At 47.2% G+C, this 22,345-nt stretch overlaps 1 protein-coding gene across 1 annotated transcript in view; it reads right to left on the bottom strand.

Annotated features, from left to right (window-relative positions):
* Window positions 1–538: 538 nt before the first annotated feature.
* Window positions 539–22,345, bottom strand: part of arhgef19 (Rho guanine nucleotide exchange factor (GEF) 19) — a 141,441-nt gene continuing 119,634 nt past the window's right edge. The window contains exons 13-16 of the mRNA XM_063033495.1: window positions 13,927–14,085; window positions 6,236–6,318; window positions 4,891–4,995; window positions 539–3,563 (exon numbers count right to left, since the gene is read on the bottom strand). Of these exons, the coding sequence (XP_062889565.1) occupies window positions 3,406–3,563; window positions 4,891–4,995; window positions 6,236–6,318; window positions 13,927–14,085 (505 nt within the window). The 3' untranslated portion in view covers window positions 539–3,405. The remainder of the gene's footprint in view (window positions 3,564–4,890; window positions 4,996–6,235; window positions 6,319–13,926; window positions 14,086–22,345) is intronic.

Here is a 22,345-nt window from a genome sequence, read left to right as displayed (position 1 = left end):
GTACATAGCTCAGCTGCTTAAAATATTGTTCATTAATTTAACTTTTGCCAATCTACTAATCAGTTGGTTCCGCTGCTATTGTAGGGGGTGGGGGTGGGGGTGGGGGGGAAAGCAGTCGGTTGGACAACAGCTGTAGAGAGAGAGAGAAACAAAATTAATGCTTCCGAATAACAGCCTTTTATTCAGCTTGATGGAAGGTGGGTAAGCAACGAGGAGACTGTCGACCTGGAGTATTAATTCTGTTTCGTCAGCTACAGATTTGACCATCTTGCATTCCTTTAGACCTCACTACAGTTTGATTGGCCCATGGATCCTAAAACAAACCACAAGCCATAAGCACCTTCCCATAGTTGATTCCCAACGCAGGGGTCGCACTGTTTGGGCCGAGGGAGATAAGGGTGGGGAGTTGACGATAAGTTGCACCGTGAAACCTGCTAGTGTGTGGAAAAAGTCGAGTAAATACTTGTAGCTATTTTGTTTTGGTTGTCAAGACCGTGACTGTCGGGCAGAGTAGCTCTTCCTTCGGAATTCTTTTCATGTTTACACTGGGCAGACCAGTTTTTCTCACGGCTTTCTTCCCTCTCTAACACTTTTGCAAATTTCTGTAAATAAACCCTACATTCTCTAGTGACTTTTTAAATGGCTCAGTCAATCACCTTGCAAACTTCCATTCTCCTGTTAAAACGTACATGGGGCAGCGTGATTCTGCATTACGCGGATATATAGGTGAACCTGGGACCGCTGAGTTTGTGTAAGTGGAAGGTGCACTCGAAAATGTCGGCGGCTAGAAGAAAATATTGCTCATCAGAATTTAGCATGAGACAGTAAGGATATCTTTAATTATGACACCAAATAGAAATGTTACATCAGTGTTTTGATGGTGTATAATCATTAAACATCCACTAATATCTGGAAAATGTCAGACTATTCCAGTGATTAAACCAGCTGTCAATAACCATATTTGATCCAAGCATCAACCGTTTCGGCTTGGATACTTGCTGAGGCTGCTGTGTACATGGCCTGCAGACACGTGCCTGTGTAAATACAAAGTGCCTGCACTACTGCACCTCCGCAGAGGGGGGCGCTGGTGGGGTGTGTAATATGTACAACATTCAATGGAGACCTTTACAACAATGCAATGCAGTGAATTTCAGTGGGTGTGCTACAAGTGCCGCACTGACTCTAGACACAGGTTGAAGTGAAGGCTATGGCACAGACACTCAGTATCCAAAAGATGGCTTCTAGCCTGGACCAAGGTCAAAAAGTGGAGAAGCAGCTCTCGGCACCAGTCCCCACTCGTATAATTTAGCAGTCTGCACCAGGCAGGCCGTCTTGAACTCGTACCTCTCGTCCGAGAGAGACGCACATATGAACGCCAACCTTCGGACAAATAGAACACTTGCACCTCCGGGGTAGCCCAGACCCCAATGGTGAAAGATCAGTGAACCATTACATCAAATCCCGTCACCAGATAGACTTGCGTTCTCCTGTTTAAAATGTACACACACCAGGAGAGAGTCCAAAACAAAATTACAACATATTTATATAATGAACAGCTTGAAATCTGTGAATGTTATCACTTGTTACAAAAGAAATGACACCTTAACCAGGGTATCCAGCACTACATGCAAGCAGTTTATAGACATCACCCCAGTCATAAACGACACTATACAAATATGCAAAGCAAGGTGATGTTGAGCGAGCGGGAGGTGGGGGTGTGGTTTGTACAGTAGCCAAGTGAGAAAGTTGCTGGCCCATTAGATCCAGAGATGCAAGTTCAAAACCCACTTTGGCTGTTTAAAAAGTAGCAGCGAAGAGATTTGGAGCCCGCTGCAACAACATCCGCCAAGGCTCACTTGTTATGTGGACTAGTACAACAAAGATGAGTGTATTGTTCGCACTCATTGTCCTTGGAGTGATCGCTTACTGGGAGGATGCATTGGAGTGTACTGGCTGCTGAGACCAGGCCAGCGAACTGTGGCAGTTTCCCTTCTCTGAAAGTGTTAACTAATCATTTCTGTGTGTGAATGGTTTTCTCCAGCATCAAATGTACGGGATTCCATCTCGTGCCTTGGAGGCATTTGAGTCTTTGACCTTCGTTTTACAGCAAGAGTACTACCCTCCCTCTACAGCCAGGAGCCAGTAGCGCTCTGTTACCTGCATGAAGGCAGAAACAACCCACTTTTGCCCACAAAATCCGGAAATCCCATAATGTCAGTGGCAGTCGGCATGAAGAATGCTTTCAGCTCTTGCATTCTCCCTCTCCGGACCGACGCCGGGTTTTATTTCTCATACAGTCTACATCAGTCCCAGGTTGAGTTTTCAGCTCAACTGCAGAGTTTCAATCAGAATTCCAGAAGGGTCTATTGTGAAATGTGGTGAGTGCAGCTAAACCGATCTTAAAAGTCCTTGTCCAATTAGGTCTGGTGGGATCTGAAGGAGCCGGTCTTGCTTGGAGATTGAAGTAGTGGCTGCATTTCGTGTGTTAGGCTTTTGACCGAAAGGTACTGTATGTGCTGGAGCTTTGGAGTCTAGGGGTTGAGGAAACCCAGAAACATAACGTTTAATCAGGCTGGTTTGAGAGGTAGCTCAGTAACCATGACAACGGAGGACTGGAACTGCCGCTCGGTGACCCTCACACCGGACAGGGGAAAGTGTCCCTTGCTACACGTGTGGAGGCTTACAGATGTGCGTTGGGCCAAAATCGTTCCTCCTCAATTGACAGCAATACCAGCTCCCTGACGCACGGCAACCCCCCTCCCCTTCAGCAGCTGAACGCGCCTGCTCCTGACCCACGTACCTCCTGAGTGGGAGAAGGGCCACAACTTCATGGGGGCGGGGCGTGGCGTTGGGTGATGGCCAGCCTGCAGCCTTGCCGGCTGTCATACTGAGGTTAAATCTGAATTGTTGCCAGTACTGAGGAGAGTGTACTGCTGTTGAGTTGGTCTGGTTCAGATAGAGGAGGACAATGGGGAGGGTTGAATGCGTGGTCAGTTGTTTACCCCTTGAGTTGTGTTGGCTGTGATTCTCAACCACCAAACCAAGGTCCGCACTCTAACTGGCAGCTCTGGACCTCGGGATTCAAAGGGGACTGAATCTTTACCCTTCACACCAACCCACTGAAACAATGGCTTCTCTGGCCCTATCCATCCACCCTCTCATCAGTGATGCGCATGCCAATTTGGTGTCCCAATGAGTGAGGGGAATTTAACCTATGACTAGCTATCACATCCCTACACAGCAATGACTGTGGGTACCTGAAACCAACCATTCTCAGTGGGAAACAGTGCAAATTCCTGAGGCCACCCTCATTTGATACCTTGAATCTGTTATTTACTCCTAAAATCTGGGCTGTATACATTCTCCGTGCTCCTCAAATGTCCTAAAATGTAGCATCCCCATTGGTCACTGGTGCTCTTCCTGAAGTTTCTGGGTGGCGTGCTTAATCCGATTCTTTTCCCGTAGATTCCGTATCCTGGCATTCCGGTTTGTTATCTCCTCCACGTAACTTTCTGGAAACCAGCCCCTCTCTCCATCTGACAGTCGGATTCCTTCTATCCACCCTGGATTCAGAAAGCAGTGCCAGTGAGACAAATGGTTGAGAGATGGACCTCCTGCAGATGCCTTTCAGCCCATTGATTTCCAAATCATCACAACTGCACCCCCCCCCCCAAAACACAGCAGCTTTTAATGTTCCCATTCCATCAACACCCTAGGTCTTATCCAGGAAATTTAGAGTTTAAATTGTTAGGACAATTTGCTTTCAATTCTACATAGAAATAAAATCAATAGTAGTCATAGCTCAATACAACAGAGATAATGAATCCACGTTGACCCATCTACTTCCATTTCCCTATGTTCAGTCGATATCTTTGAGTCCGCCCCTCCATGTATCTATTCAAGAACCACTTCAATGATACTAGTGTACCTGCCACAACCACGACTTCCGGTAACTCGTTCTATATACTCACTACCCTGTGTGTGTGAGTGTGTGTTGTTTCTCAAGTCCTTTTTTTTCAATCTTTCCCCCTCCATCTTGAATCTATGCCCCCTAGTTTTGGACCCCTCTACCCTGGATCTTAGGAAGATAGTTAAACTGCTAAAAAGATTGCATAGTATGGATATCAGGGATTTATCTTCTCTAGTAGGGGGTATCAGTAAATACTGGTGTAATGTTAAGAACTGACCAGAGGCACAGTCTTGCAAAGTTGTGAAGCCATTTTTCCACACACAAAAGTTTCATGGAAAGGAACCACAGTTCAACATGATCATCTTGGGAGTCTCTTTGGCCCATCAAGCAAAAACTGTTTGCAGAGTAATTCTGCCAATCTCATTTCCCTGACTCTTTCCCCATCTGCAGTCTCCTTTTAGAAAGGCATACTTGAACGTGCATCAGTCACAATTTCAGGCGATGATTTTTGAGTCATAGTTATTTGTTGAATGAACTATCCTCCTCCTGCTATGTTAGATCCTGGGCTCAGCTCTTTAAATCTTTGCCCTCCTGCCCTTGACCTTTCTGTTAATAGAAACAAATTCTCCATGTTTCTCATAACTTAATCTCCTGTGATTTTGAACATCTGGTCAATGTTCTCTCAATCTACCTTGTCCCAAGGAAAACAAGTCCACTTTCTCCAGTCTATTTTAGAACTGAAATCCCTCACCACTGGAAAAAGACAGTGGAAGTTTGGCCATTTCTTCTTAATACTGTGGATTGGGTTAGTTGAGCACTTAAGCGTAAGTGACCTTTTTGGTGGGTGAGGATAGCAAGTTTGAGGAGTTGGTGGGAGATCACCATTGATCCAACTACTTATGAAGAATAGAAGAGTCTACATTCCAGTCCTCTCATTCTAACACTAGGCCCTTCAAGAGCGTGAACAAAGTATTCCTCACCATCTTTCGTTCTTGTCTTTACTTCTAGGACATCGGCCTTCTCCAGTGCCAGCTCGTCTGCCTCCAGTGGTTTGTAGGTCTTGACGCACTGAACTTGTGGAGAGTCTGCATGGGAAGTAAAATGACAGCTGCTTGTCAGGCCCTCATGGTTTGCACATAGGAGAACGTCAGCCTGCCATGGTTTACAACGGAGGACAGAAGTTGCTTGCATTTAAATAGCAGCTTTCACACTCTTGGGTTATCTCAAGATGCTTAACTAGAGTCCTTCCAAAATATAATCATGGCTGTAATGTTGAACAGTCCCAGGAACATATTACCAGACATAGAATACTGGTATTATATTATGAAGGTGTGCAAAAACACTCAGTTAGCTACCTCCTACACATAACAAAATGGCTACTGAGTGTTCATTCATGGTCTTCAGCTGCTGTAGCCCATCCACTTCAAGGTCTGATCTATTGTGTGTTCAGAGATGCTCTTCTGTACACCACTGTTGTAATGTGTGATATTTTGTGTTACAGTCACCTTCCTGTAAAGCTTGAACCAGTCTAGCTGTTTCTCCTCTGACCTCTCTCATTAAACGAGGTGTTTTTGCCCACAGAACTGCTGCTCACTACACTTATTTTGCTTTGCCAACCAATCTCTGCAAACTCTAGAGACCTGTGTGTGTGAAAATCCCCGATCAGTAGTTCCTGAGATGCTCAAACCACCTTGTCTGGCACCAACAATCGTTCCACAGTCAAAGTCACCTAGTTTGCATTTCTTTCCCCCGTTCCGATCTTTGGCCTGAGTAACAATTGACCCTCTTGACCATGTCAGGAGGAATTTCACAGGGAGCTGTGTTGGGTCTGCTTCATTTTATGTTGTATGTGAATGACTTGGATGACTAAATCGACGGTTTTGTGGATGATAAGATAGGTGGAGAGGCAGGTACTGTTAAGGAAGTAGAGAGGCTGCAGAAGGACTTGGACAGATTGGGAGAATGCGCAAAGAGGCAGCAGAACTCCGCCAGCAGGTTGTTTCTCCACATCACTACCTGTGCTGAGCTCTTGTGCAGTCAGCGGCAGAGAGATTAGGACAGCATTCCAGGTTAAATTAAAGTAGCCGGTTTAACAACAAGTCACCCTATAAAGTAGGTCAGAGGCATTTTGCGATGTTACAACACTGCTTTGCTGCAATTCAACTCTTTTTTTTGTCAGGCTCATTTGCCAGTTGAATGCATTGAGAAATTAGCATTGCACCTCCAAAAAAACCCCTTCCCTTTCAGGAGTCGCGGGCAATTCTGCCCGTGAGCCGCCAAGAGCCCAGCACAAAGTCGGGAAATGATCCCACGTGAGAATCTCACCGTCCTGCTCCAGATCCAGCTGTTCTGCTTCAGTCCCTTGCTCCGTGAGGAGCATAGCCGTTATCCAACGCTGCTTCTCGCTCCTGAGGGAAGAGAAGAGGAAAAATATAGGGAGTGCTGAACAAGAGCAGAATCTGGTGCATGGGATCAACAAACGAATACCATAGATACACGTGCTCCGCATGTCCACACTATTCAATAACTGGACACTGTAATCTGACCAGCATTAGGTAGTACATTGTCTCTGTACACGGGCACCTTTGGGCACATGGTCCCTGTACACGGGCACCTTTGGGCACGTGGTCCCTGTGCACGGCACCTTTGGGCACGTGGTTCCTGTACACGGGCACCTTTGGGCACGTGGTCCCTGTGCACGGGCACCTTTGGGCATGTGGTCCCTGTGCACGGGCACCTTTGGGCACGTGGTCCCTGTGCACGGGCACCTTTGGGCACGTGGTCCCTGTACACGGGCACCTTTGGGTACATGGTCTCCGTACACGGGCACCTTTGGGTAGGTGGTCTCTGTACATGAGTCTGTGAGGCCAGCAACTAGTAGTAGACATTCAGTCTGTCATGTCCACTCTACATTCAATGACAAAATGGTTGATCTTTCTCTGAGCATGACTATCCTGTACTAACCCCAAAGCCTTCAATTCCTTGTACCTACCCATTTCTAACTGGACTGCACTCAGTGACTGAGTCGCATAGCCCATGGAATTTCAAAAACTGCTGGGTGAAAGAATTTCTTCACAACTCAGTCCTGAAAGACTAACCATTTATTTGGAGACTGGACATAGTTCCGGTTACGCTAGCCAGGGGGAGACAACCCTGCACCTACCTGGCCAAGGCCCTTTTTTAAATGTTTCAATATCCTCTCTAATCCATCCAAAATCTTAGAGAGTAAAGACTTAGTACCACCACTGGAGGTGTGGACTTCCTACTTGAACACAATGAGTCACTAGACACGTGCGCCACTTGTGCTTTCTGAGGGCCAGGAGCATTGGGTACAACATCGGATTCCTCTCCACATTTTGTGGTTTTCCCCCATTCACTGTACACCTCCCATCCCTCTGACTCCCATCCATGTAGCCACAGTAAGTACAAGGCCATTAAATTTAGCTTTTCTCACAGAATTATCTAAAGTCCCAAACACAGTTCCCATATGGAATATCAACAGGCATCAGACAGTCAATTCCTACCATCGTGAGGAGACCAGATACTAATTAGACCAGCCATGTTAATATACATCAGGATTCTGACCCTCCTGTGACCTTCCCACCCCCACACTGTTCTCCAACAAATTCAACACATTGTTCACTAATGTTTACTTTCTCCCAGGCTCTCTGCCATCCTTGGGTCTGACCACAGCTTTTACATTTTCCGACCTGCCCCAAACCCTTCATCTTGTTTAAAGCAACCAGCTCTGGTACTGTGGGAGGGACTCTGACTTTCCCAGAAGAGAGGAGACTGATCGGTTTGGTGTCAGAGCCAAGCAAAGGGCTGCAAACCATAAACAAGAGAATCTGCAGATGTTAGGAATCTTGACCAACACACAGAAAATGCTGGAGAAACCCAGCAAGTCAGGCAGCATCTGTAGAAGGGAATAACCAGTTGACTTTTTGGGCCGAGACTAACATTGAATGTTTATTCCCCACCATAGATGCTGCCTGGCTTAGAGCAAAGAACAGTACAGGCCCTTCAGCCCACAATATTGTGCTGACTTATTAATCTGCTCTAAGATCAATCTAACCTATCCCCCACGTTGCTGAGTCCTAGTAGGAGAGGACAGTGGACCATGGAAGAAAGGGCAGGAGAAGGGGAACCAGAGGGTGGTGTTGTATAGGTGAGAAGAGAAGAAGTGAGAGGGTAACTAGAATGAGGAATGGAGAAGGGGAGAACAGCGAGGAAGGAGAAAATACCGGAAGCTAGAGAAACCCATGTTCGTGCCAACAGGTTGGAGGCTACCCAGACTCCTGACCCTCCTGTGACCTTCCCATCCCCTCACTCAGTCTTGCCAAAGGATCTCGGCCCGAAACGTCGACTGTTTACTTTTTTCCATAGATGCTGCCTGGTCTGCTGAGCTCTTCCAGCACTTTGTGTGTGTTGCTGTCCCGTCCTATTAAATTTATTCTTCTTCAGCTGTTTACCTCTTCCACCTATCCTCGCTCAGCTTCTTTCTTCATCCCCTCTTCCCCTCCCCCCCCCCAATCACCTTCCCCCTCACCTGGTCCCAGCCACTCACCTATGTAACACACACAGAACGCTGGAGGAACTCAGCAGGCCAGGCAACATCTGTGGACCCTTCAGGAGGAACTGGCTGTCAGCTTGCTCGACATCCCCTCCCCTAATACTCTCCTCCTTTCCGGCCCTGATAAAGGGTCTTGGCTTGAAACGTTGACTGCCTGTTCCTCTCCACGTGCCTGGCCTGCTGAGATCCCCCAGCGTTTTGTGTGTGCTGCTGAAGTGAAGGGCCGCTCTGGGTAGGCCTGTCAGAATTTCTATTTCCATTTCAGCCCTACAGTTCTTCCACCTTGTCTTAATTCTACCCTACTCGTTTCACCTACGTCTTTCACTACTCAACAATTATTTTATTATCTTTTCTTAACCTGGGCAGATCAGTTTATATGCCATGCCAACATTACTGTTGGGCCATTTGCAGATTAGTCATTGCATTAAATCTCTCCCCATGATTCGCTGGCCTGTTGCTACCCTAAAGTAGTTCGGAGTCCAAAGTAGTAATTGGCCTGCCGAGACGTTGGGCGTCTGCTGCCACCTATTGGTTAATTGGGGATGTGCGCATAAATGCGGCTTTAGATTCCCAGCCCATTTTACTGGGTTCTCATCAATAAGTTAAAAAGAAGACTGTACTCCTTTCCATAGATGCTGCCTGGCCTGCTGAGTTCCTCCAGCATTTTGTGTGTGTGTGTCGCTCGGATTTCCAGCATCTGCAAACTTTCTCTTGTTTGTCACTGGGTTCTGTCAAATTAGCTAATCTCGGCCATACAAGCAATTGGGTCTCAGATTAGGGAAGGGAGTTCCCCGATTGTTCCCCAGTGACTTTGCCTCAACGTTATCTGCAAAATTCAGGGCAGCAAGGTACTCTGGTGCACCATAGTTACATCAGATTAACTTTAATTTTTCCACGTTGAAACGTATAGTGAATGTGTCGTTTGCATCAACAGCCAACACAGTCAGAGGGTTGTGCGGGGGGGGGGGTCAGTGCCAACGTAGCATGCCCACAGCTCACCAACTCTAACCGTACGTCTCTGGAATGTGGGTGGAAACCCGAGCACCCAGCGGAAACCCACACAGAGATGGGAAGAACTTCCAAACTCCTCGCAGACGGGGGTGGCAACTGAGTCCCGATTGCTGATCGCCGCCGTCGTAAAGAATTGCGGTAACCGCCTCGCTACTATGCTGCCCGCCTACCGACGCTCTCGGATTTGGACGAGTTGTGGCTCTGTCTCAGGGTCTGTGGATTCAGACCCCCAACAAGTGCCACCCCAGTACAGTACCGAGGGAGTTCTACACTGCCGGAAGTGGTGGTCTTTTTGGGTGATCAATCAGCAGATGTATTTACAAAAGGCAGAGGCTGGCTCTTTCCCGGTTTTACGGACAATTTTAACCCTCTTTCCCTGCCACTGAAACAGACAACCTGCCTTTGCTGTTTTTGGGAGTTTGCTGTGCATAAATTGGCTGTTGAGCTCCAGATTTCAAATGAACACGATTTTGGGAAATTTTACGAAGGACGTGAGTGGTGCTACATTAACAAAAGTATGCTTGTCCACCTATGGCTGTGCTCACAGACAAAGTTCTTCCAACTGGCTGGGATACCACAGAGAAGTCATCATGATGTTGAACTTCTACCTGTAGGCAACTGGCTCAGGTGTTTCTGTCATCAGGTACTTTTCCATGACCTCCTCGCCCAGGATCCCCTGTTGTTGATTACCCACACCCAGATGGACTGGCCCCATGAGAAGCTCTTAAAGATCAACCCTCTCAGCTGTAATAAAAGTAAAATAATCTAATAGGGTTTGGGCCCCTTCTCTAAAAGATGTGCTGGCATTGGAGAGGGTCATGAGAATGATTCTGGGAATAAAAGGGTTAACATATGAGGACTACTTTAATGGCTCTGGGTCTGTATTCACTGGAACTTGGAAGAATGGAGAAGGATTTCATTGAAACCTATCCAATATTGAAAGGCGTAGATAGAGTGGAAGTGGGCAGAATGTTTCCAATAGTCGGTGAGTCTAGGACCAGAGGGCACAGTCTCAGAATAGAGGGATGTCCCTTTAGAACAGGGATGAGGAGGAATTTCTTTAGCCAGAGGGTGGTGAGTCTGTGGAAGTCATTGCCACAGGCAGTTGTGGAGGCCAAGTCATTGGGTATATTTAAAATGGAAGTTGATAGTTCTTGATTAACCAAGGCATCAAAGGTTACAGAGAGAAGGCAGGAGAATGGGGTTGAGAGGGACAATAAATCAGCCACGATGGAATGGCGGAGCAGACTCGATGGGCCAAATGGCCTCATTCTGCTCCTGTGTCTTATGGTCTTATGAGTAATGATGAGTACATCTAGAAGATGCTGAAATGTTCACACAGGCTAAAGTTAGCTCCAATACTTAACAAAACAAAGGAATGTAAGGCAGGCACGTGTACCTTTGGTACAGAGGATTCTGCAGATGCTAGAAATCTTGAGACACACACACACACACACACACACACACACACACACACACACACACACACACAAAATGCCGGAGGAACTCAGCAAGACAGGTACTTATTCCCCTCCATAGATGCTGCCTGATCTGCTGAGTTCCTCCAGCATATTTTTTGTGGTGTGCACATAGCTTTAGGACTAGTCATGTACTGTAGGTATAGGGGTGATGTCAGAGGTAAGAAATAGGTTGAGCTTACAGTAGGTTAAAAGGTTGGTGTAACATTGTGGCCAAAGGTCCTATACTGTGCCGTTCTGAACTTAAAGAGGGGTAACTTTGAAGGTATGAGACGGGAATTAGCTAAGATAGACTGGCAAATGATACTTAAAGGATTGACGGTGGATATGCAATGGCAAGCATTTAAAGGTTGCATGGATGAACTACAACAATTGTTCATCTCAGTTTGGCAAAAGAATAAATCAAGGAAGGTAGTGCACTCGTGGCTGACAAGAGAAATTAGGGATAGTATCAATTCCAAAGAAGAAGCATACAAATTAGCCAGAGAAAGTGGCTCACCTGAGGACTCGGAGAAATTCAGAGTTCAGCAGAGGAGGACAAAGGGCTTAATTAGGAAGGGGAAAAAAGATTATGAGAGAAAACTGGCAGGGAACATAAAAATGGACTGTAAAAGCTTTTATAGATATGTAAAAAGGAAAAGACTGGTAAAGACAAATGTAGGTCCCCTGCAGACAGAAACAGGAGAATTGATTATGGGGAGCAAGGACATGGCAGACCAATTGAATAATTACTTTGGTTCTGTCTTCACTAAGGAGGACATAAATAATCTTCCAGAAATAGTAGGGGACAGAGGGTCCAGTGGGATGGAGGAACTGAGCGAAATACATGTTAGTAGGGAAGTGGTGTTAGGTAAATTGAAGGGATTGAAGGCAGATAAATCCCCAGGGCCAGATGGTCTGCATCCTAGAGTGCTTAAGGAAGTAGCCCAAGAAATAGTGGATGCATTAGTGATAATTTTTCAAAACTCGTTAGATTCTGGACTAGTTCCTGAGGATTGGAGGGTGGCTAATGTAACCCCACTTTTTAAAAAAGGAGGGAGAGAGAAACCGGGGAATTATAGACCGGTTAGCCTAACGTCGGTGGTGGGGAAACTGCTGGAGTCAGTTATCAAGGATGTGATAACAGCACATTTGGAAAGTGGTGAAATCATCGGACAAAGTCAGCATGGATTTGTGAAAGGAAAATCATGTCTGACGAATCTCATAGAATTTTTTGAGGATGTAACTAGTAGAGTGGATAGGGGAGAACCAATGGATGTGGTATATTTGGATTTTCAAAAGGCTTTTGACAAGGTCCCACACAGGAGATTAGTGTGCAAACTTAAAGCACACGGTATTGGGGGTAAGGTATTGGTGTGGGTGGAGAATTGGTTAGCAGACAGGAAGCAAAGAGTGGGAATAAACGGGACCTTTTCAGAATGGCAGGTGGTGACTAGTGGGGTACCGCAAGGCTCAGTGCTGGGACCCCAGTTGTTTACAATATATATTAATGACTTGGATGAGGGAATTGAATGCAGCATCTCCAAGTTTGCGGATGACACGAAGCTGGGTGGCAGTGTTAGCTGTGAGGAGGATGCTAAGAGGATGCAGGGTGACTTGGATAGGTTGGGTGAGTCGGCAAATTCATGGCAGATGCAATTTAATGTGGCTAAATGTGAAGTTATCCACTTTGGTGGCAAAAATAGGAAAACAGATTATTATCTGAATGGTGGCCGATTAGGAAAAGGGGAGGTGCAACGAGACCTGGGTGTCATTATACACCAGTCATTGAAAGTGGGCATGCAGGTACAGCAGGCGGTGAAAAAGGCGAATGGTATGTTGGCATTTATAGCGAGAGGATTTGAGTACAGGAGCAGGGAGGTACTACTGCAGTTGTACAAGGCCTTGGTGAGACCACACCTGGAGTATTGTGTGCAGTTTTGGTCCCCTAATCTGAGGAAAGACATCCTTGCCATAGAGGGAGTACAAAGAAGGTTCACCAGATTGATTCCTGGGATGGCAGGACTTTCATATGAAGAAAGACTGGATGAACTGGGCTTGTACTCGTTGGAATTTAGAAGATTGAGGGGGGATCTGAAACGTATAAAATCCTAAAGGGATTGGACAGGCTAGATGCAGGAAGATGGTTCCTGATGTTGGGGAAGTCCAGAACGAGGGGCCACAGTTTGAGGATAGAGGGGAAGCCTTTTAGGACCGAGATTAGGAAAAACTTCTTCACACAGAGAGTGGTGAATCTGTGGAATTCTCTGCCACAGGAAACAGTTGAGGCCAGTTCATTGGCTATATTTAAGAGGGAGTTAGATATGGCCCTTGTGGCTACGGGGGTCAGGGGGTATGGAGGGAAGGCTGGGGTGGGGTTCTGAGTTGGATGATCAGTCATGATCATAATAAATGGCGGTGCAGGCTCGAAGGGCCGAATGGCCTACTCCTGCACCTATTTTCTATGTTTCTATGTTTTCTATGTTCTATAATAAATAGTCACAAAACGGTGGAGGCACATTAGCGTAATGGTTAGCACAACGCTTTACAGTACCAGCGATCCAGGGTCAATCCCCATCACTGCCTGTAAGGAGTTTGGGCGTTCTCCCCGTGACTGCGTGGGTTTCCTCTGGGTGCTCCAGTTTCCTCCCACAGTCTGAAGATGTGCCAGTTGGTAGGTTAATTGGTCATTGTGAATTGTCCTGTGTTTGGGCTAAGGTTAAATCAGGGGTTGCTGAGGGGCACAGCTCAGAGGGCTGGAAGGGCCTATTCTACACTGTATCTCAGTAAATTAAAATAGATAAAAGATCACCAGCAAATCTGTGAGTTTTGGGAGGAAGTGATCTGTCTAATCATGGAATGAGCCAATAAAACAGAGGTTCTCAGAAGACTGCACTCCACACTGGGCACTGGTCATCGGCGGCCAGCATTCACGGTGTTCGGCTGCCCCGTGGCCCCAGAACCCAGCCACTCACTCGGTGCGGGCCCGCAACAGGATCTGCTGCTTGGCGTGCTGCTTCCCGAGCAGCTGCAGGTGGAACACGTGTCCGGGGATCCCGTGCACCTTCATGTTCAGGTCTTTCGGTCGCAGCTCCTCAGTCTTAGCGTGGATAAAGACGGCAAATTTCCCTGTGCTGAGAGAGAAAATACATCGATGAGTGGTCACAGAAACCAACCGCATTCACAATGCCCCTGACCACATCTGCCTCGGGCCTTGCGCACTTGGGAGATAACTGGGGTGGAGATCTTTGCACCCTTTGTGGAGAATTCCCAGATATACCCGGGAGAAAAATGTAGGTTTTTCAGAAGGGGATGGAGTACTGTCTCAACTTTGCTTTATTGCTAGCACAATCATTGTGGGCCAAATGGCCTTCTCGTCAGCTGAAAAGTTATATGATACAACTTATCTTTGGTTAGTTCACAGCTCAAAATGCAATTCCTAAGCCCGAAATGCAGTTTGTCTTCTAATTTTAGTAAGACAGATTTGCAAATGTCTTTCGGAATCTTAGGGTGTCACAAAGCGCTTTGCGGGAGCTTCCCCACTGCTGTCACCGTTGTGGTGCTGGATTGTTACACCCCTCGACTGACACAGACATCCCACCAGAAACTCAACCACAGAAATGTAGTCTGAAGCCCCAGTGCAGTGTCCTGCGGGAGCGTGGCACTGTCACTGCTGCGGAATTTCAGATGAGCTTTAATAAAAGAACCAAGAAAACAGATTATCACAGACATTTCTCTGTCTGCAGAGTACTTTTAACAGTTCCTCAGGTTACACCAGACCCCGGTGAAACTGTTTCCTTCTTTTAGTGAAGCAACGCTGTCGGCCAGAGTAACGGGATAACTCCAAAGCTTCTCTGTGTCATGGGAGCCCTGATGAAGGGTCTCGGCCCGAAATGTCAACTGTTTATTTCCCTGTCTGATCTGCTGAATTCCTCCAGCATTTTGTGCGTGCCGCTCTGTGTTACGGGAGCTTTTGCAGCCCAACAACAGGCTCAATTAAACCTTATTCACCCAAGAAAACCACCAGTTATCCTTCAACCACGTTTCTACTTGCCACTTTGTTGCTATCCTTTGGAAAGCAATCTCCTTTCCTCTCTTCCTCCTTGAACTCTCAGCTCCCCAGGGTTTTGACCCTACTACTATAAATAATCCTCATGGATTAAGTTTCTTCTATTGCTTCTCATTCTGGAAAGCATCGGTTCGGTGATCTTTTTGCTGTCTCTTTCCCACGGTAACTGAACTCAGCCTCCTGAACTTTTGCTAACAACTCCAAGCCTTGAGATTCAGTCGGCGGATGTGGTGGGTCTTGGGGATTTGGTTTCAATCCAGATCTCGGCGTCCTTTTCAAACCAGCCCCAGGCTGATTTCAATACGAGCCAGTTATGCTTATTTCTTATGGACACAGATATTTTGCTTGCAAATGAGTTCCCTGTGCTTAATGACCTGAAGCAGAGACTAAAGCAGTAGCTATCAATGATATGAGATCCAATGTTTGAAGATACTTTTAAAAACCGTTGGCACAAGCCCTGATTGAATATGGAGGTGTGTTCATCAAACAGAAAGCTACCAGACTCCTCACCAATAGATGCAAAGTTTGAGACACTCGGTCTAATGTCAGAGCCCCTGTGTTTAACCTGGGTCCCACTTGACCAGTCAAAAGTGCCAAGTCAGAGTCAGATAAATTCAAAGTCAAGTTTATTGACTTATGCACAGGGGAAATGATGTAGTCTACCGGTCTGGTAATGCTTTACAGCATCAGCGATTGGGGCTCAAGTCCTGCTACTGTCTGCAAGGAGTTTGCACGTTCTCGCATGACCGACTGGGTTTCTCCGGGAGCTCCCGTTTCCTGCCACAGTCCAAAGATGTGCCGGTTAGGGTTAGTAAGTTGTGGGCGTGCTATGTTGGCGCTGGGACAGCAAGGCCACACTTGCGGGCTGCCTCCACCCCCGCCCCCCGGCACGTATTCGGCCTGGGTCGGTCGCTGATGCAGGCGACACATTTCACTGTTTTCATGTACACGTAACGAATAAAGCTAATCCTTAATCTTGTAAAAGAGAAAACTTGCTCGCGGCAGTCCCTGGGGCGCGGAAGCATTATATAGCCAGTGTTCCCAAGAAAAACATAGATCTGACATGAAAAAAATGTGCAAGTTATGCCGTGTGTAAACATGCAAACGCTGGCTGCGTGTGTGTGACTGAGAAGATAGGTGTGCTAACACTGGCCCTGTACATGCATGAATGTCCTAAATTTGAATACCTAAGAACAGCAGATAGTTACGTGTATGCACCGTGGTTAAGTACAGAATAAAGGATGGACTGCTCGGTTAATACTGATTGTGAAAACTAGGTATGTAAAAATACGAACGCCTGGGGTGTATATCTGTGTCCAAGGTGTGTATATGTGTTCACCAGGTATGCCGGGGCTGGGAGTGAAGGTGTCCGAAAACAGGGAGCGTGCGTGCAGGTGGAAATCAGATATTGTGTGTGAACAGGGTTCAGGTCAAAGTCTGGGTTTGTTCATCTCCTGCACACACCCAATCTATATTGATGATGAAATGTACTGAGGTGCTCCGGATCTTGACCGCAGCAAGATTTTCTTCAGCCCGCGTTGGTAAAATGTTCATCGATAAACAAAGTTCATCCCAGCCTTTCAACAGGGCTGGGCGCTGCCCGAGAGCCATCTAGTGGCAGCAAATAGGATTGCAGCACTTGCCAGGTTCCAATGACACAAAACATCAAGACCAGGTCAACTGGGCCTTCAAGTTCAATATAATCATGGCTTATATCATCCAGATCCAGTGCCCTGTTCCAGCTTCCTGCTATATCTAAATCCCACTAAAATGTAGTTAATAATGTGGCCAAATGCTTTCTGTTGTACAGAGTGCCGCAGGTTTACTGCTCTCTGAGTGAAGAAATTTGACTTCCCCTTCACAGGGAATATCATCGCAGCATTGAGTCTGTCCACTCCCATCAGGATTTAATAAGTTTCAAATGACGTTCCCTCTCATTCTTCTAAACTCCAACAAAAAAGAGCCCAGTCACCCTAAAGCAGCTTCATATGCAAGTCCTCCAACCCAAGAACTGGTCCAGTGAACCTTTGTTGCACCTTTCACCACGACATTCTTCCTCGGATAAGGAGACTGTAGGTTTCCGCAAATAAAACGAAGTGAGGCATTTTATGTTTAATGAAACTCATAACACACGTTATTGAACTCCAAAACCTACACTCAAAAGCGTGCTAGAACTCTTTACATAATAAGACCATCACGTCAGACCACCCTCTTAAAGTGAAACCCAGTTTCATGTCGGTGGTTGTGAATAATGTACATATCTTCCAATTATGTTACCCTACACAGAGCCTCCCAGAATTTACTGAAACCAGCATTGTGAGCCTGCCCAGACCTCGGATGAGTGGCCCGGCTCAGGTCCGTGTTCCATGGGTGCAGGAACTGCAGGTGCCTCTGGCTTGTCTGGAGGTGCGTTGACACGCTGGCAGTCATGTTACGACACCAGGAGCATGGCAGCAGAATACTCCAAATCTTGGTGGGCTTATTTAAGGCGATCTACCAAAATACGTTCAGGTTTACCCCTCTAATCTCCCCATTCCAAAACACGGACCGGGGCCATCGTAAAGGGGTGTAAGGGGACGTTGCTGTGCACCATCATCGACGAAAACAAATGAGGTGGAATGTGGGTCAACAGGAACCCCTCGAGTGCTGTATGCCATGATGGGAGGTAGGAACAGCTGCGAAGGAATTGAATTTACTGAAGAGGGTGGAACACTGTTGAGAGGAACCAGGCAGTTGTGGTGTAAGGAATGAAATCTCTTGGCACTCGTAACGGCTGCCCGTATGCCAACTCTGCCACGGACAACTGTAGGTCCTCTTTTGGAGCTGTTCTGAGCCCCGGCAGGATCATGCCATCACTCGTCCGTCAGGGAAGCCCTTTGAAGAGCGGAGAAACTGTTTGCATAGGACCGCAGGTGATACGCCGTGGTGTGATGCAGCCTAACACCGAGGTTCTGGGCCATCGCAGCCCAGAGGTCTGAATTTCATTGGGGACGATGATCAGCTGGGGTGCGAAACCAAGCAACCCAGGTGCTGATGGACGCCCGAGCCATGTCTGCGGCCGTCATCGATGCTAGAGGGATGGCTTCTGGCCACCTGGTGGTACGGTCCACCCTGGTAAGGAGGTGCATAGATCTGGGGGGGGGGGTAAGAGGACCAACAAGGCCCACATTGACATGGTCAAACTGCCACCCAAGGACCTCAAGAAGTTCCAATGGCGCCTGAACATGACAGTTAATTTTTGCCCGCCAGCACTCCATACAGGCTGTCCTTTCTGAAGCCGTGCCAAATAAACTTCAGTTCAACCAGTTTCTGTGAGGCCTTCCAGCCCAGATGCGAGAGGCCATGCATGGAGTCAAAAGCAGTCTGGCTCCAGTTTGCATACACGATGGGGCGAGGACGACCGGTTGAGACATCACACAGCAGAGAAACCCCGGCTTCCCTGAAATTAATGTCAGCCAACTGCAGGCCCGTAACTGCTGTTTGGTAAGCCTGGACCTCTAGGTCAGTAACTTGGCTGGCTGCTATACCGACATAGTCAACCCCTGTGTTTACAGCCTCAACGGCTGGCCATAAGAGGCACTCAGCCATAGCAATACTCTTCCCCTTGATACGTTGTCTATCAGTTGTGAACTCGGATATGCAGGCCAGGTTGCATTGCTGCCGTGCAGACCAAGGATCTGATAATTTGGCCATCGTGTGCATGAGTGGTTTGTGGTCAACAAGCGCTGTGAAATGGCGACCTTCTAGAAGAAAATCAAAATGGTGGACAGTCAGATAGATACCAAGAAGCTCCCGGTCAAACGTGCTGTACTTCCTTTCATGGGAATGGAGCGGCTAGCTAAAGACCAACTGTTCGTGTACAGCACCCACAGCGTAGTCTGAAACGTCCGTGTCAGTGGCTATGAATTATGTTGGGGAGTGGATGTGCCAGTACGGTTGCATTGCAAAGAGCTCGTTTTGTATCTTCAAATGCCCTGCTCATGTCCTCTGACCAGTCAAGCATTTTATTAGGGGCATTGCCTTTAAGCGCATTATACAGGGGGGAGCACAAGTTCAGCAGCTTGTGGAATGAAGCGGTGATAGAAATTTACCATACCTAAAAACTCTTCAGTTTTTTTTTGTACTGCAGGGCAGTGGGAAATCCATAATAGCGGCTACTTTTGATAGGAGGGTTTTCACATCTTCTGTGGAGATGCGATGGCTGAGAAAGTCAATGGTTGACAACCCAAACTGGCATTTAGCAGGGTTAATAATCAACTCATTTCAGCTTAAGCGCTCAAACAGTGTGCGGAGATGAGATATGTGTTTGGATTTGGACGCACTGGCGACAAGTATGTTATCCAGGTAAACGAAAAGAAAGTCTAAGTCTTTAAATACAGAGTCCCATCAGCTGCTGGAAAGTCTGTGCTGCATTTTTCAGTCCAAATGACAAGCGCAGACACTCAAAGAGGCTGACCAGGGTTATCACAGCTGTTTTGGGAATATCCTCCGAGAACACAGGCACCTGATGGTAGCCCCTAACTAGATCGATTTTGGAAAAAATTAACTTTCTGGTTAAACGTGCCAGAAAGTTTTGTATGTGTGGGACCAGTTAACGATCAGGGGTGGTGACCTCATTTTTTATATACATAGGCATCCGTTAGTCTCATAAGACCATGGATTTGCGCCTTGGAAGGTTTCCAGGGCGTAGACCTGGGCAAAGTTGTATGGAAGACCAGCAGTTGCCCGTGCTGCAAGTCTCCCCTCTCCACGACACCAATGTTGTCCAAGGGAAGGGCATTAGGACCCATTGAGCTTGGCACCGGTGTCGTCACAGAGCAATGTGTGGTTAAGTGCCTTGCTCAAGGACACACACGCTGCCTCGGCCAAGGCTTGAACTAGCAACCTTCAGATCACTAGACGAATGCTTTAACCACTTGGCCACGCGCCAACATGGTGGGGCAACCAGCATCAGACTTAGGGACCATGTGGAGGGGTGAAGCCCAGGGGTTATTTGACCGGCGTAGAATCCTGAGTCTTTTTACGTTGACAAACTCAGCCTTCACGGTTGCCAGCTTTTCTGGGTCCAGTCTAAGCGTGCGAGAATGGACCAGCGGGCCAGTTGTGGGAATGTGGTGCTCGACCACATGCTTTGTGACTGTAGTGGAGAATGTGGGCTTGGTGAGGTTTGGGAATTCACTCAGCAGTCGAGTAAACTCACATGTGGTAGTGCAAGTGCTTGACAGAGGGGGGAGCTTAGTGGGGGAGCAGGGCTTTGACCCAAAGTGCTTGACATCCACAAGCTGGCAGTTTTTAAGATCGACTGACAGTCCTTGGGCACACAGGAAATCTGCACCGAGCGGAGGCTTAGCCACCTTAGCCAGGGTGGTCCCATGTGTAACTTTGCCCACTTCACCTCTGTGTCCCATAAGTCTGGATCCTGCTGCCGTCGGCGGCGTCCGTCGAGGTTTTGTCGCTCTTTGCCTTCTCATCAATAGGCGATGCTGGCAGGACGGTCACCTGCACACCCGTGTCACACGGGACACGTCGCCCTGAAAGGTGTCTGTGTGGAACAGCGGACAATCCTGGCAGCTGGAGGCCACGGAGTTCACAGACCTCTGGTGTCCGGATGTGCTGGCACTGCCAAAGCTACAAGGCGGTCGGCACTTCATAGCATTTGTACAAAAGTGAGCGTGTTAAAAACACAGAGCGGGCACTGTCAGTCTCACAGCCATGGGTGTCCTTATGTCAGGGGGCCTTGCTGACCGGGCTTACTGGGGTAGAGAAAGAAAGAGGTATGATGAACCACTGCCTAGCTGAGTGTAGACTATCAGCCATTTTAGCAAGCTCCCTCTACTCCATCACAGGTCTATTAGCAAGGCTCTTGTGAATTTGATCAGGCATTTACTGAATGAAGAGTTTGTTAAAAAGTAAAGCAAGGGTGGTGATTTCCCAGGCGAGACAACCTGTGGTCCATTAGCTCCAATGGCTTAGCAGCTCTGAGACTGGGTAAGGAAAACTGTCTGGCACACTCAGACTCCGATAGTCCGTAAAAGGTGAGTTTTCAGCGATCGGTATTTATCACGTTTAGACGGGTGCTCAAGCAGACTCACCGGTCTCTCAGACGTGGAATCACTGAGCAACGCTACCATGTAGAAGAATTTGGTGTTGTCAGCTGTGACTTCTCACAGAACGAGCTGGGCCTCAGCTCGTACAAACCAAGCTACGGCATTTTGCTCCCAAAACTCTGGCAGTTTCAAAGCGATTACGTTGGCCAACGTGTTCAATAACTCTGGAATCATCCTAGGACATCGCAGTCACCAATGCAGGTTTTCGCATGTAAAATGAAGTGAAGCATTTGATAGTCAATGAAACCCAGAGCACGTTTTATTGAACTCCAAAACCTAAAAACAAAAGCACGCTAAATCTCTCTACGTACTAATGTCATCATGTCAGACCAGCCTCTTAAAGTGAAAACCCTAACTCAATGTGGGTGGTTGTGAATTATGTGCATTTCTCCCAGTTGCACTACCCTGCAAGGCCACAGGGGGCAGCAGAGTGGAGTTACCGAGCTGCTGCCTCATGGTTCGATCCTGACACCTAGTGCTTTCTGTATGAAATTAGCATCTTCCTTCTGTGACCATATCATGCGACTTCACACATGCTCCAGTCTCCTCACACAGCACAAAGGTATATTGGCCACTGTAAATTCCCCCAACTATAGGTGAGAGGTAGAGCTGGAAAGAGCTGTTGGGAGACGGTAATAGGGGAAACTTAATATGTTGCTGAGGTGGAGTTGCTCCATCAACCAACATCAATTTGATGGGTTGAATGGCATCCCTCTATGTCTTCAGGTAAGCTTCACCCAATATCAAGGTGTGGTCTCACCAATGCCCAGTACGATAAGACACCCCTATTCCTGCTGCAGTAGTCAACATACCAAAGTCAAGATCTCTTAACAGCTTGCGTGCATACATTCTTCAGATGGTGCACAGGGGCACCAGACTCACATTGGTCCTCGTTCTTTACTGATCTGTCACTATGTTCATAATAATCTTCTAGTTTTTTACCTCCAGAGTGAATTATCAACATTATTTTTCATTTTCCATACATTAGCGCACAAACTCAACCTGTTTAAGTTACGATGGAGCCTCTCTGTATCCACTTTGTAGCTCACACTCGCCCAACTCTCTGACTTCTGCATACTTAGAAACATTACATTTAATGGCTCTAATTCTGCTGTTCCTTTCCTGCCAGTCAACCAGCTCTTTATCCAAGTGCTCTCATTCTGAGAATTGACCTCATATGTGGGAACTTATCAAAAAAAGTCCAAATACCCTATATTC

The sequence above is a fragment of the Mobula hypostoma genome, chromosome 25 (genome assembly GCF_963921235.1).
Source record: "Mobula hypostoma chromosome 25, sMobHyp1.1, whole genome shotgun sequence".
NCBI lineage: Eukaryota > Metazoa > Chordata > Chondrichthyes > Myliobatiformes > Myliobatidae > Mobula > Mobula hypostoma.
The sequence above is the reverse complement of the archived record's forward strand: the minus strand, read 5'-3'. Positions and strand labels throughout refer to the sequence as shown.